Consider the following 15750-nt stretch of genomic DNA (forward strand, 5'->3'; position numbering starts at 1 on the left):
CTCGTCAGGCATTTTTGCTGGTGGCCTGTCCGCAGCCATCAACCATCGTCAGTTCTTGTCACGCATTTAGTTGGTGCGGCCGTGAACATCGATCATACGCTTTGCATGATGTGATGATTCCCGCAAACTAATCTTTCTTCTTCGTAAGATCGTGTCAAGAAAGAGATGGGCGGATTGATCGTGTCAATGCAGTGTTTGCCAGTGAACGTTTTTCGTGTTTCTGGTGATTAATTAGATTAGAAGAAAAACGGTTGCTGTTTTCTCGCGCCGTGCGTCTCCAGATCGCTACCTGCGCGCACGGGCCAGCCTTACGTTAGCCCACTGCCCAGTGCCCACGGTAGGTTTGACTCTGCTCTACTGAACACGCGCCCGCTGAATCCTTCCCGGAGAGAAGCGAGCAGGTGTGTAGTCAGATTAGGTCGGACTCCGCACGCCTGGATCAGGATTGGCCATGTAGCTGCTCGTCCTTGCTATGATTGGCCTTGGGTCACCTAATCAAAGGCCAATGAGAGGTGGGGTTTTGGCGACATTTTTTTGTGTGTGTTCCCCTTGAGATTCTTTTCGTGAGCAAATCCCTCCCTCGGTCAGTGGCAACAGGTGTAGAAAGAAACCATAGTATTCTGTCAGACGAGAGTTCAGAGCTCAGTCCAGAATGGTTCTGGCGGAGCACCAAAGCCAAGCACCGCACCGACCGAAAGGTGCCGTCCGGTTTGGGTGGACGCCACTACTATTCCTGAATAAACCCTACTATTATACCACCTGGCCAGTATTTAGGAGTGAGGAGCACGCACGCACGCACCAATGATCCGGTGACAGTGCGTGCAGCTACAGGCCAACGCGACTGTATCCCACTTTAGTACTCCCCTTTTCAGCACAGGTTGCTTTCAGTTTTTAATAAAAGAAAGAGAAGGAAGAGGTTGCTTGTCAACCAACCTCGCGTCGATACATGTTACTGATAAGCAAGTTGTCGCAGAAGACGAACACCTTGCATGGGAAGCTGCCCGAGGAGAGAAGAGAACACCTGCTGCACTTGCCCACACTCACGGCCACATGATCGACCGGTCCCTGTTCCCCTCGCCTTTTATGAGGAGCATGCCGCTCCATTCCGGGGTCCGTCCAAGAGGTGTGCAAGGAGCCAGGGCAGGGGCACAGCTCAACCTGTCCCGAACCGCCATGCCACGGCGCTGCACCACGTGTCGTGGCCACGAATGCGCTACCAGAGTAGAGTATACTGAAAGCGGCACGCACACCTGGCAACAACGAACCAACTGCATGCGTCCATACAACTGGAATCCAAGTACCCAACCCAACCCAACCGGAGCAGCCAGGTACCACTCTTGGTAGGGCAGGCAGGTCGGTCGGTCGGTCTCTTTCCCTGAACCGTGCCCGACAAAACCCTCGGTCTGCTTTGCATTACGCATTGCACGCGAGCACCACCATCTTTTCCGTCCGTGTCGTGGTCAGCATACGGGGGTGGTTTTTACTTGCCTCTCACAGATAACCTTTGTATTCACAACCTCGACAACGAACGGGGCAGGTGGGAAGGAGCAAAATTCTCAGCAAGCATCCCGGTCGCCTCACGCAATCTTAGCCCGGGCTAAGCGCTCGAGGCCGAGGACGTTGACAAAGGGGACGGCGTGCCGGATTCCTCCTCGTCGTCGTCGAGGTCGTCGAAGCCCCACATTTCCTCCCCCTCGTCGTCCCCGGCCGCCGGCTCCGGCATCGCCCACCGCTCCTCCGTGATCTCCGCGCCCTCCAGCAGGTCCAGGACCTGTTCGTTGCAATGCATGCCGCCACGATCAGATTGTTCGTCGCATACATTTTCAACTTGTCAACGTTGCTTTTACCCGCAAATTAAGCTTACCTCTGTCATGGACGGCCTCCACGTCGCCGACGCGCGGACGCACAGCGACGCCACGAACGCCAGCCGCCGGGCCTGCTCGGCGTCGTAGCCGCCATTGCCGCCGGCGAGGATCCTCGGGTCCAGCAGCGCCTCCGTCTTGCCCTCGCTCAGCAGGGGCCTCGCCTGCACTCGCATTGTTTGGACAAGATTAATTAATTAATTAACGAACGTGCGCTGCCGTGGAACGGAGGCTGGTACAACGGCCCAGGGCCAAAAATGTTTGGTTGGTCGGTTCGGCGCCCACCCAGCCGAGGAGGCTCCTGTGGGTGCCGTCCACCGGCTTGCGGCCGGCCATGAGCTCCAGCAGGAAGACGCCGAAGGCGAACACGTCCGTCTTCTCGTCCACGATGCCGCGCGTGTAGTACTCCGGCGCCAGGCACCCGAAGGTGCCCTCGATCGGCGCGATCGCCCGGTGCGTCCACTCCGTCGGCAGCCACTTGGCCAGCCCGAAGTCGGAGATCTGTTGTTACATGCGTCAGGGCTGCCGGAGCAGAGCGGAGGATCGATCGATCGACGATGGAGATGCGGCGGCTGAGTGACTGACCTGGGGCTGGAAGTCGTCGGTGAGCAGCACGTTGGAGGCCTTGATGTCCCGGTGGATGATCCGCCGCCGGCAGCCCTTGTGCAGGTACTCCAGCCCCCTCGCCGTGCCCACCGCCACGCCGTACCGCGCCTCCCACCCCATCGCCGGCGCCCCCTCCTCGCCGCCTGAGCATGCATTCATTCATCAATCAATCGACCCACGGTTCATTCAAGAAACATTGTTGGCATTAATGGCCGTGGTGCGTGCGGCGTCCGTTACGGGCGTGACGTACCGTGGAGGTTGGCGGAGACGGAGCCGCGGGCGGAGAAGGCGAAGACGAGGTAGAGGTCGCGGTCGACGCAGCATCCCAGGAGCGGGCACACGTTGGGGTGCCGGGCGTGGCCGACGGTGCCGAGCTCCGCCAGGAAGTCCCGCTCCCGGCGCTCGCAGGCGGACGCGCCCAGGAGCCGCTTCACCGCCACGGCCCGCCCGTCCGCCAGCTCGCCGCGGTACACCTCCGACGACCCGCCCCGGCCCACCAGGTTGGCCGCGCGGAAGCCGCCCGTGGCGCGCCGGACCTCCTCGTACGAGAAGCACTCCCACTCGGGCCTCCGCTCCGGCGGCGGCGGCGACGCTGCCTCCGTCTGCGCGCTGGCGTGCTCTACGTCGGGGGGCGCGTGGACGCGCTTGGCGCGGTGCGGCGAGAGGGAGAGCAGCAGCCTCTTGAAGCTGCCGCTGCCACGCAGGTACAGCGGCTTCATCGGTCGGCGGGCCTCTCCGGGGCAATGCGCGAACGCCGTCGTGCGGCTTCTTGGCTGAGCGGCGCGCGGGCGATCGACGAGGGCGAGCTCTGGTCTCGGGTGAAGAGGGATCGGAAGGAAGTGGAGGGAGGCGAAGTGGTGTAGGAAGTGGCTAGGGGTGCTGGGGATCGGGCATTGATGCGTCAGAGTGCTACGTAACGCCGCGCGCGTCGTGGGCATATGATCGCGACCGGGCGGGGCAGGGGGGCGTTTGGGTCCCGCTCCGGCCCGGCGCCCGTACCGTACGTGGACCGGTGGACGCGACCCTCCATGCACCGCGCCGTTGCAGGCAGCCACACGGCCACACCACCAGCAGCAGCGGTGACGCCTGAGCGTGGCTGTGGGACGAGTCTACCCAGGCCTAGGCGGGCGGGTGAAACGGAACGGGAGGGCAAGGCAGGCAGTTGCTTAGGGAGAAGGGAAGGAAGCGTTGCGTCCGCAGCAGGGGAAGGGAAGGGACTCTGCTTTCTGCTTCCTCTCTCTGTGACTCTGCCGCCGCGGTAGCTGCCGTTTCGCCACCGGCTCCAGTGCGCAAACGCACGCACGGTACGAGCCGCCAGCTCGTCTTACCGCCGCGACGTCCGCGTTGAGGCCGGCGACAAATGGGCATCCAGCCTCGGCCAAAAGATGCAGTGGAAAACGACGCGGTTGATGTTGAGCGCTTGTGCTAGCTGCATCCCTTTGTCAAAGTGCGTCCTTGGCGATCGCCCGTACGTGCTGCTGCGCCGTCGCAACCAAGAAAAGGTTGGCGCGCGTCTGCATGTCTTTTTTTCGAGTTTTAACTTCTAAGGCAGTTTTTTTAGGCAATTTTTTGGTGTGTGGCTGGACTTCGTTGCCCTGAGCCGCATGCGTGCCTGGGCCGGCCCATCTTGCTCGAGGCAGGACTGACGGTGCCTGGGCCCATGGTTTAAATGGGCCAGCGTCAACCGTTCGCTTGAAAGACTTGAATTTTTTTTGTGTGTGTGTGGTATATTTTTTGAATCATGTAGGAGAAAAGTGCACATGCCGTATTACTAAGCGGAAAAAACTATAGTGCAAATATTGAGGAACTGGCAGGTTTTGCTGCCCATATATTAAGGCGGAGAAAATGAAACAAGATGCAAACAGTTACAAGACCAAGGTAAGTGGTGGACATGTACCCCTTGCCTGAAAAAGGAAAAAAATATACAATGTAATCCGGTTCAGAACATTTACAATACAGTTTAGAACGACCTTGGGGAACCACAAAAGTCTTTGGAAAAAACTTGAAAAGAGGGACCAACAACAACTATAAAGAGGCTAATACAACATATAGGCTACTGAAACGTGCGACAGCTCACTCAAGCGGTCAAGCCAAAAGTAAAAAAAAAAAACTACAGCGGCTGATAATAACTCCAATTATAGAAAGAGGGGTTACATGGGTCAAACAACCCAAGCTAGCCATCGCCCATAAGTTAGCATCAGCTTATATCTGAACAAAATATAAATTCGGTTGACCATATCGTCGAAAAGTCTATCGTTCCTTTCTCTCCATATGCTCCACGAGATCATGGAATATTTTTTCTTCTCATGTCCTCATGCATCACGCTTAATGCCATATGGCACCAAGTGATCAGGGACGACCTCTTGCAATCCAACCTGCTGTAGTGCTTAACTCCAAAGTCAAAATTTCCTTCAAATTTATACGTGGCTAGCCAAGCCAACGCTCAGGTTATCAGGAGGTTCGCGGCCACTGACGTGTGGGTCCTCGTGCTGGTGCGTGGATTTGCCGGCGATGAGTTTCACTCAGCTGACTAGGTACGTGGGTACTCTTTTCACTTGGCAAGTGGGCCTGCTGGATGGCAGCGGACTGGCCGTAGCGGGGGTTGATGAACGGTGGGTGTGCGATTTGATTCTTAGGATCAGTTTATGTGTCTGGGCATTTTTTTTTTGAGAATTTGGGCTATGTTTCAACAGGAACTGCACCGCCTCGTCCTCTTGGTGGTTGTACTCTTCTAATTTTTCTCGTATGGAACGGGTACAACACAGTAGCTAGCCCGCCAGCAAGTAGCTATGGGCTGTCCAAGCCAATTTTTTTTATACTAATTCATATAAAACTACTCACAATTTTTAAAAATTCAAATTTATATAATTTTTAAATATAAATAATATTCAATTTTTAAAAGATGTTAAAAATATATAATATATAGCATGATTTTTAAAATTTATGTCATAAATTAATTTTAAAAACAACGTGTGGGTGCGTGCCACAGGCGGAACAGGGTTTGCCCTAAGTTGGTTGTTCGGTGGTCGTTGGTTATTCCTAGTTTGTTTGATTGTTGCAGTCCTTTTTATTCTTTTTTTAACACGGTACAATCGAAGTCGCTACATACACGAGCATATACTTACTCCTATGAACGAACACGCACACACACATCCTACTCTTATGAGCACCTCCGATAGAGTGAGCCGCATCGTAGTCGACGGGAACGTCTCTTCCCACTGAACGAACATTGCCGGAAGCCTGAAACAAATGCAGAAATAATGCGAGCACCAATGTCAAATCTAGGACTTGAACCATTGGGCTGAGGATATCACTGTCTATCTAACCATCCAACCACAGATTGGTTCGCGCAGTTCCCTCTATTCAGAGGAGAGATGTTATATGCACTTGGTTGAAAAAAAGTAAGCCCAACTCAACCATCATCACCGATGCAAGGAACTCACCATCTAAAATCGTATACATCGCATACACATTGCTTGAATGTAGCCATGCACAACGGGGCACACACTTCATCTGGTGTCATATTTATGTATGAGAGACCGTTTTATCTTTTATTTTTGCGAGGGGAGAGACCATTGTATTTGTACACGCATGCTCCTGACGATAGCAAGTTCACCATTCCCTCAAATTTTGGTTTGTAAAAATGTCAGGTACTAACCCAGACTGCAATTCTTAGCATTCAACTTACAGACCACACTACAGTGCGACATCCACATTGTGCAAACACAGCTGGAGTACATTGCATGTTGATTTCATGATTTGATCATGACTATGTGTGCGAGAAGGCGCACACCAAATCATAAGCAAGCATGTAAGTTAGGAAGAGTAATTTTCAGCCGGGATGTGGCGTATATAATGCTGCTGACGCAGCCCCGGCCCGGGAGATCTGCAATTTGACCAATGACACATGTGCGGGGTGATCAGTATTTTAGCACGATCAAAGGATAAAGGAAATTTAGACAGGACCAACTTGGGTTAAACCATCTTTATTCAACTCATATAATGTCTGATCGAACTAAACATGAATAGAAATGAACTAAAAAAGGTCAGGTGCAAAAGGAACATAGCAATTGGATGTTCCAAGGATTCAGCTCAACGACGCAGTTGGATGTTCCAAGGTGCTCTGTCGTGCAACAATTCGTCGATGATGAACGGACCCTCCCATGGCGACTTGAGTTTGTGGTCTGTCTTGTCTTGAATGAGACGTAAGACAAGGTCGCCAATGTTGAACCTCGATGGTGTCTGAAACTAATTGCCACAACCCGGTTACTAATGCCTCCTATTCCCATTGGTCGACCCATAAGACTCTTTGGCTTTTCTCATGTATCATCTATTTTTACATGTGTGACGCGTACTTGATGGACTAACCTAGTTTTGCAAAACAAGTTAAAAGAAAGTGAAACAATTGCACGATGTTATCTATTCCCGTCAAAACAAAGGGGCCTATATAATGGGGGGAGGGTGATTAATATTCACATAGGTGATGGTTGGTGAAGCACTTATTTTTCTTATTTACATGTGATGAGTTCCCCTTAAGTGACAATAGGTTTGTCATTAAATAATGTTGGGTGAAAACATTACAAAATCATGTGATGATGTGGTAAATGGCTAACATGCTACATACTACACCCTACAATGTAACTACATGTACGACTGAAGATTGATTGGACCCAGCTACGTGCAAAACAAGAAGTAAATACATTACCAACAATTGGGCCAATCCCTAGCAACCGATCGAACCAGTATACAACCATTTGATGGAATGTTTGGGTCACTTAGATAAATAGTGACAATCTGAGCCCTCTCTTATCTGCCTTCTTTTCGTCAGGGCTCTCACCCGACCAGATTTGTTTCTAAAAACATTTGCTCTTGTAACCTTTTTTAACAAAGAAGGAGACCCGAATCAGCTTTTCTTGTTCAAGGCTCCTCACCAGAAATGTCATAATAGATATAAGAGAGGTATGGCGCTTTGGTCAATTCCTCTTTGGCATGGCTAGTTCAATAGCCAAAGTTGCTCTACTAAAAGGAAGCGGGATTCAAGGATGTAATTATAGTTTTATTTTTCCCTGCCCTTCAAATTTGGCCATCTCTCATTTGTACAAACAAGATGACCTATATTCTCGATGCTAGTTATGTTGATCACTGCACAGTACTCCATGAACAGGTGACAAATGTTTTCCCGGGTGTGCCATATAAAACACATCGCTCGTTATGGGAAGACCACGTTTAGCAGGTGACCAGCTGTCCAAATCCTCTCATGAGTGACCAACCATAGATTTTTTTGCATCCAAGTGGAGCCCAAGACAACTAGATCACCTTTGTTGCGGGGTTAATGATCGAAGTGTTAAAATATGATGTGTAAACTGACTTTGTCGATAAGACATCCTTGGATTCCTACTTTCATGTCAAAACATCATTGGCCTTAGGATTTAGGTGGATCTTAGACAGAGAATTCCAGAGTTTAAGCACTTGCACAAAAACCCGGATATTTCACCAATCCTAATGTGGTTTGGTAAAACTTGAAATTGCAAGGATGGCTAGCAATGGTCACTAATTGTTTCATTGTTCTTTGAAGCAATCACACCGCCAAAGGTTCTAGTTTCGGCAATGACAAAGATAAAGAGCATGCATCCTAACTGCCCGACATAGTGACCATTACAATGTACGGTAGATGAACACGTCAAGCAAAGTTGGCTGCTAGTTTAAACCTCCACATATCAACTTTCATTGAAAAGATAAACACACCATGATACTGACGAAACAACTTCTAGTATAGATGGGCAAATCTCTAGTTTCGATGCTTGGGAGGTTGTTTTGTTTGGTATTAAAATTGGAAGGTAAACCAATCTAAGAAACAAGTTTCATGAAGTGTAGTTGATTTTCCTGTAAAGAGAGTAAAGTTGATTTTTGGTGTAGTTAACAGGAAAGCAAATAAACCAGACACGAACCCCATGTTCTAAGTTCTAGTCACAAGTTCAAAGTTCTAATCCAAAGAGTCAAATAATCCTAATTATCAACAAATTGAACTCTAACACATTCCTTTTATTTAATTCCTAACTCACTTACTCCTTCTGATCCATATTAATTGCCGCTGATTTTGTACAAAATCAGCGACAATTAATATGGATCGGAGGGAGTACTAAACTTAACTCCCAATAATCCATGTGCATTGAGATGCTCGCAACTAGTCATATCCCTAAGACTACCCACAGTGGGAGTAAACATAGGTAGTAACATCACACATATCTAGATAAAATAGATGATGTGGCAAGCAATAAATGAAGAAAGAGAGGAAAATAGTAACATAGCTAGTTACTAGTAGTATGAGTAAGACTAGCCATAATGGAGAGTAACATACAATAGTAACATACACATATTCCTATACTATGTTACTACATTCATAGTGGGTAGTAACATAAGCGTGGTAACATGCAAAGCTTCATTTATTAGGTTATAGACTCATATTGCATTGGGACATGTGATGTTACAGTAACTAGTAACTAGCTAAGTTACTACAACTACCTCTCTCCTCATTAACTCATTGTCACATAAGAAAATTTGCTGAGTTGACTCGATGTTACTGCTGAAGTTACTCCCACTATGACTAGTCTAACGCCACACATCGCAAGGCAAGATGAGTCTATAGCCTAATAAATGAAGTGTTGCATGTTACTACACATATGCCACTCCCTATTATAGAGGTAGTAATATAGATTAGTAACATATGCATGTTACTAGTCTATGTTACTACGAAAGCGGTGTTTCTGCTCACGAGCACACATGAGCTCGGTATCTGGGCGGTTGAATTGGCTCTGGCGATGCGATGCATTTATGGCATGAGCCAGATACGCGAGCGCTAGAAAAAGGAGTGGGAGGTGGAAATACAAATGAGCTGTGGGCCAGGGAAGGCGGAGGATACGTGGTGGTCGACGGCAGCTGGCCGAGCCATGACTCAGGACGACATTCCTCTTCCTGATCCGTGGATCAGAAAAGTTACTTTCCGTTATCTGCATCGACGGAATGGCTGGTAAGTGGTGGGGTTGGTGTGGTACAGTCGTCTTCTACCTCACCCTTCTGGATTTTGCAAGTAGAGAGAGAGCGCCGAGGCTGTGGAGAAGCGATTCAATCAGGGGGCAAGATCTGCCAGTGGGCATGGAGTTCCTTATGCAACCGATTAAAAGGTACCAAAAGGTCTCCCTTGTTTTTCTTGTTCTTTCTAATCCCATGGAGTTCCTAATGCAAGCTTGGACCGATTTCTTGTCAGATTTATGGTGCCTGAGGAGGTTAATGATTGTGAAATCCCTATGGAGCCCCTCCATTATCCTGTGGCGGCACGGAGCAGAATCAACCCCCATTCTATGGGAAGATTTGTGCGGTAGAGGCAGCCGCTAGAGATCAGAGGGAGGATTCCCCACAGGCCTCGGCACAGTCGGCAGGAAAGATGGATCCAAGAACTTCAGGATGGGCACACAGGTATGTTAGGAATCAAGATATTCAATCCAAAAATTAGTAGTGCAAGTCGGATTCAGCAAGTGCAGACATATGTGATTGACTGCTAATAATCAGAGTACAGACTAGGATGAATAGCAGCCAAGTGTGACGAATGAGGGATTTAGTTAGGTGCAAACTGGAAATTGAAAGATTTTTTTCAGCAACATTGGTAGTGACTGTCAAAAGGGGATTTTTCTGTCGAAATTTGCAGCATTGGTCTGAAAGCGTGGAGATAAGAGTGAGTTTATTTCAGTTCCAAGTGCAATTTGGCGAGGAAATTGTGAGCAAATTCCGAACTTTGATTGTTAACAAAAACTAGATGAATATGAAAGAGATCTAAGGGTTTCATCATCTGTACATTTTCTCCGTGGAATGGGGATATGTGGCGTTGTACTCACATCAGCAGTTGCATGTTGATTGCAGGGTTAGAGTAGGTCCTTCGTCAGCAGCATGAATACCATATCCTAACCATGGTATGCATCGTTGTAGGAGTTTTTTTGGTCGATGGTGAATGTTCCCTTCACAAATGGGGCACGGAAGAATCTATGTGGGAAAATTAGCCATGAGCAAAGCAGAGGACGATGTACGGAAGACGATGGAGGTTTTCGCGGATGTCGGTTCAAAAGATACACACTTCACCTATCGCTATGTTAACAAGGAGCATGATGTTCTTCCTCGCATCAACCTCTTTGATCAGGACAGTCTGTTAGAAGAATGATCAATATGGCTGCTGGCATCGGCAAGGATGTTACATCATACTCAAACTGCAAGGTATGGTTGTAAAAATATTGATAATCCAACTATTACTTTTATCTGAAGCCTTACATAATTCCATGCTACAGTTACACGATACTTTTATCTAAAGCCTTAGACAACCGCGAGACGAGCTCACAGGGCGAAAGTATATCTTCTGCCCTGGTTTCCAGACTAACCCATGCAACAGTGGTGTTGTTCCATACTGACCTGAAGCAAGTGTCTCTGAATTTTGATACATTCTTCAGTTCTGCATCTGGTCAAGAACTATCCAGGGTAGTTACCCCACACATGTACTAAAATACGTCTGCATTTAAACATAACGTGTTGCTAATACTTATTCATATGCTTTTGTAGGAATTCCCTTGTCCACAAAGTTCGTAGGTTTATACGAATATCAGGTGTTGCTCCAAAGGAACAGCTAGCCGGGAACACCCTTATGGATCATGAGTTGATGCCCATAATCCTATGCCGCTACTCCCAGATTGACATGGAATCAGACCTAGAACCCCCTACATCTCATCGAGGTACACAATTGAACCTTTATTCTCGGTGAGGGAGCACCTACATAATATGGTATTGCGAGTCTGTACTCATCAGCCTGATGATAGGACACCGTGTTTCTGATTGCGGGCACACCTGTACTCTTTATCTGGGCGGTTGAGGTGCATATTGGGATGTGGTGCATTAAATGCTGGCATTAGATAGAAGTGCTTCCATAAATAAGGAAATGAAAGAATACACCTGGGTTGTGGGCCAGGATGTAAACGAGGAGACGACGTCGGCGAAGGGTTGCAGAATTAGTCAAGTTAAAGCATGTAGGGTTGTGGAATTAGTCAAACCAAATTGGAAATCTGACAATTAGTGTGAGTGTTGTTACCCTGAACCCATCTTAAAGGACTTAATTTTGTTTGGAAAGATACTAACAACCAGCATTTGAGAGTATATATTCACTAATTCAGAAATATCACTATTGTTGCCTCTGCTTTATTTTTATTTTATTGCGGCAGACAACCAAATTGGAAATCAACCCATTAGCGTGAGTGTTTTTCTTATACTGAACCCATCTTAAGGGACTTAATTTTGTTTGTAAAGATGCCAACACCCAGCAGTTCGTAGAATATATGCACTTATTCAGAAATTTCATTGTTGCAGCTGCTTTATTTGGGGAGATAAAAATTCAGTTGAAGGATCTGATATTATACACAGTAGTGATAAACTTCCGTTGGCTCTCCCAGGATCACAGAATACCACAAAACCAACACCAACATATAAACTCTTGCTGGAGAATTTTTTGGTGACAATGCTCGAGTAATTACTAATTAGGAATGGTCGAATAGATCAACCGATTTTCATGTTTGGTACAAGATTTTAACATGGTGTTTTGTGGAATAGAGCGGTGTGTTTAAATACAACAAATAGAGTATCTTGAATTATCAATGTGTGATTTTAGTGCAAAGAGGTGACATTCTGTGTTTAATGTGACCTGAAAATGTGCCAATCAAACATGGATTACTAAACAGTTGGACAAATTAGTTGCTTAAATTTGCTTTAATTATATTTCCTTTTCTTTTTGAAGAGCTCAGTAACACTTGCTACAAGACCATCAGTTCCTATCAAAGTGGCACATGGTGTGATGGGAGATCCTATATATGACATATGCATATTGAGTACATTTTCGAGAACCATGCCAGCTTACTTAGCAAGGTCTGAAAATAATATAATGATCCAAAGTAAGTTAACACCAGGCGAACAAATTAAATATTATTATAGAACTCTGACCAATTTTTCTCTCTCTTAATGAGTGAAAGGAATGAATATTATCTAGCTAGCACAATGTTACCATAGCAGGAGGCACTTGTTGAGTCAGAGCACTATGACTGTATAGGGGAGGCCCAACTGGCAACGGGCAACAGGATGAGACGTCATGGTTGCACAAACAGAAGTCCAGGAGGAAGGGCAGCCGCTGCAATGACGGCAGAGAAGCAGCGATAAGGAAAGGAGTTGGGCCACAAGCATGATAGATCGTCAGACGAGTGGTAGTGTCCTGCGACTAGTGCACAGTTCCGGAAGAGGTGGTGAAAAGGGAGAGAGAGGGAGGAATTTATCTTTCTGGATCCATGTGAGAGGCACTGGAGGCCGGGATGGTAATTCAAAACAATTGAAACCGGAACACAAATTAGCGAGGACAATTTATTCAGTTTTCAGTAAACTAATCTACTAAAATGATTAAAATCTATCACCATAATCAAGTACTGAAACTATGTTTGCTGCCTTTGGTCAGTTCAAAAACTTATTAGTTCAGCACTTCAGGTAAATGGCCATTTAATTTGATGTGATAAAGAGATATAAACACAATTATACTGTTCAGCAATTATACTCTCAACAGGTTGAGTTTGATTATTTTGAGTAGGTTGGTTATTGTTCGATTTGAAGGGGACCATTCGCATCTATACAGTGTCCATCCTGATTACGGTGCTTGAGGATAAAATAGTTCCATAACAGCAGAGGGTAAAATACTACTTGCAGTGGGAATTTCTATGGGAATTTGTTTTCGTAGCTGATGCTGTCAGTGCCTATGTTGGATGGCTGGTGACTTTATGTCATCGACATGGAAGAAATGACCATGTTAGTGATGGACCCATGCGAGACATCTGAGCCTATTGAGGAGATGTGATATAAGCACGAGAACAATGCAAACCTCATCCTAGATGGCCTTCGGCATTGCATTCATGCAAACATTGCTGGGTGGCATGTGTCTGCTAAGGGCTGGACGATTAACTACAACGTGGGTTTGCATTTTAATTGTGATATGTAAGGCATTTGATGCAATTCACATTTGCCAGCCTTGTTCGACGACCCGGATATGGACTAATACCTTTTTTTCGCAGCAAGGACAGCTCTTCGTTCTGAATTACATCAGGGAAGTCGATCGGCTTTACCTAGAAAATCATCTCACACCGGTAAGCGCGTGGGTAAGGGGAGATGCACATTTCTCATGCCGCAGAAAGATTTTGCTCTATTAAAAAAATGTGCAGAACCGGCTACACTATCTCTGAAGCTCCATTTGCCCATGAGGTGATTTTGATGAGAGGAAACAGGGGTGTGCTGCCGGATTTCATGATCTTGGAAGTGCTGTTATGAGAAGTTAAGAGGTGATAGCAAAGGTAGTTTGGTTCTTGAAGATGCAAGTCTAGATGACAACCCCTAGGTTATATTTTGACACTTCGGGCAGTTGTTAGCTGCCTTGCCAGATGCTGCTGTGGTAGTGCCTGGATTCCGATGTTTGTTCAGCACTAGATACACTCATGTAAAGCAAGACCTATATTTTTGGTCTGGATGTGACCTGTTTAACTTCACCCCACATAGCTGGCGTGGAAGCTCTTGTGCTCACGGTGAACTTAAATTATGAGCCCTAAATGTACGAAGACATATCTTTAGGGCCTCTTTGATTCAAAGGATTTTCATAGGATTTTTTAAGGATTAGAATCCTTAGGAATTTTTCCTACGTTGGTCGTTTGATTCGTAGGATTGAATACTATAGGATTCTTTCCTAAGGATTCATTTGTACTACATTTCACAAGAATTCTAACATCCACTTCAACCTCTTGGAAGAAATCCTTTGTTTTTTCCATGACACAATCAAACAAACTCAAATCCTATAGGGATCCAATGGACATGCCATTCCAATCCTACGTTTTTCCTATTCCTGTGTTTTTGCAATCCAATGAATCAAAGAGGCCCTTATATTATGGTTAAGACTTTAAGTTGAAGCTGTGGATGGTGAGGAGTTTGTATGCAGGATGAGAGTTTGTGTAGGATGGTGATGTTACAATTTGAATGATGTCCTTTCATTACCGTATATTTAACATCATAGCATGGCACGAGGGGTAGTTTTCTTCAAGATTGTGGTTGTTTACTGAAGGAAATATGCCCTAGAGGCAATAATAATGTTATTATTTTATTTCCTTATATCATGATAAATGTTTATTATTCATGCTAGAATTGTATTATCCGGAAACATAATACTTGTGTGAATACATAGACAAACCAAACGTCACTAGTATGCCTCTACTTGACTAGCTCATTAATCAAAGATGGTTATGTTTCCTAACCATAGATATGTGTTGTCATCTGATTAACGGGATCACATTATTAGGAGAATTATGTGATTGACATAACCCATTCCATTAGCTTAGCACCCGATCGTTTAGTATGTTGCTATTGCTTTCTTCATGACTTATACATGTTCCTATGACTATGAGATTATGCAACTCCCGTTTGCCGGAGGAACACTTTGTGTGCTACCAAACGTCACAACGTAACTGGGTGATTATAAAGGAGCTCTACAGGTGTCTCCAAAGGTACATGTTTGGGTTGGCGTATTTCGAGATTAGGATTTGTCACTCCGATTGTCGGAGAGGTATCTCTGGGCCCTCTCGGTAATGCACATCACATAAGCCTTGCAAGCATTGCAACTAATGAGTTAGTTGCGAGATGATGTATTACGAAACGAGTAAAGAGACTTGCCGGTAACGAGATTGAACTAGGTATTGAGATACCGACGATCGAATCTCGGGCAAGTAAAATACCGATGACAAAGGGAACAACGTATGTTGTTATGCGGTCTGACCGATAAAGATCTTCGTAGAATATGTAGGAGCCAATATGAGCATCCAGGTTCCGCTATTGGTTATTGACCGGAGACGTGTCTCGGTCATGTCTACATTGTTCTCGAACCCGTAGGCGCACGCTTAAGGTTTCGATGACAGTTATATTATGAGTTTATGAGTTTTGATTACCGAAGTTAGTTCGGAGTCCCGGATGTGATCACGGACATAACGAGGAGTCTCGAAATGGTCGAGACATAAAGATTGATATATTGGACGGCTATATTCGGACACCGGAAGTGTTCCGGGTGATTCGGAGAAAACCGGAGAGCCGGAGGGTTACCGGAACCCCCCGGGAGAAGTAATGGGCCATATGGGCCTTAGTGGAGAGAGAGAGGGGCAGCCAGGGTGGGCCGCGCGCCTCCTCC

General features: G+C 46.5%; 1 protein-coding gene and 1 long non-coding RNA gene across 6 annotated transcripts; one reads left to right on the top strand and one right to left on the bottom strand.

Annotated features, from left to right (window-relative positions):
- Nucleotides 1-575: 575 nt before the first annotated feature.
- On the bottom strand, nt 576-3505 carry LOC125525422 (probable receptor-like serine/threonine-protein kinase At5g57670). The gene is made up of 5 exons (XM_048690441.1): nt 2719-3505; nt 2448-2611; nt 2148-2363; nt 1865-2026; nt 576-1771 (listed from the first exon to the last, which is right to left on the bottom strand). Exons 1-5 carry the CDS (start codon nt 3404-3406, stop codon nt 1598-1600), a joined length of 1404 nt encoding a protein of 467 aa, XP_048546398.1. The 5' UTR covers nt 3407-3505; the 3' UTR covers nt 576-1597.
- A 5844-nt stretch (nt 3506-9349) lies between these two features.
- Nucleotides 9350-14170, top strand: LOC125525398. 5 transcript variants are annotated; one of them, XR_007291282.1, is made up of 6 exons: nt 9350-9649; nt 9733-9941; nt 10449-10730; nt 10802-10988; nt 11070-13526; nt 13604-14170. It is a non-coding gene; the product is annotated as an uncharacterized LOC125525398 (long non-coding RNA). The 5 variants fall into 5 exon arrangements; XR_007291283.1 differs by having other exon boundaries at nt 11070-13500; XR_007291284.1 differs by having other exon boundaries at nt 9352-9649; nt 11070-11239; nt 11868-14170.
- Nucleotides 14171-15750: the final 1580 nt, after the last annotated feature.

Source organism: Triticum urartu, chromosome 7, assembly GCF_003073215.2.
Source record: "Triticum urartu cultivar G1812 chromosome 7, Tu2.1, whole genome shotgun sequence".
In the NCBI taxonomy this organism is placed as follows: Eukaryota; Viridiplantae; Streptophyta; class Magnoliopsida; order Poales; family Poaceae; genus Triticum; species Triticum urartu.

Excerpts from the sequence above, each read along its gene's own strand:
- LOC125525422 (XM_048690441.1), bottom strand. The coding sequence starts at position 3,406 with ATGCCCACGACGCGCGCGGCGTTACGTAGCACTCTGACGCATCAATGC. Across the intron at positions 2,027-2,147 it reads ACAGGAGCCTCCTCGGCTGG|GCGAGGCCCCTGCTGAGCGA; the intron begins GTGGGCGCCGAA and ends ATGCGAGTGCAG. Across the intron at positions 1,772-1,864 it reads GGAGGCCGTCCATGACAGAG|GTCCTGGACCTGCTGGAGGG; the intron begins GTAAGCTTAATT and ends TGCAACGAACAG.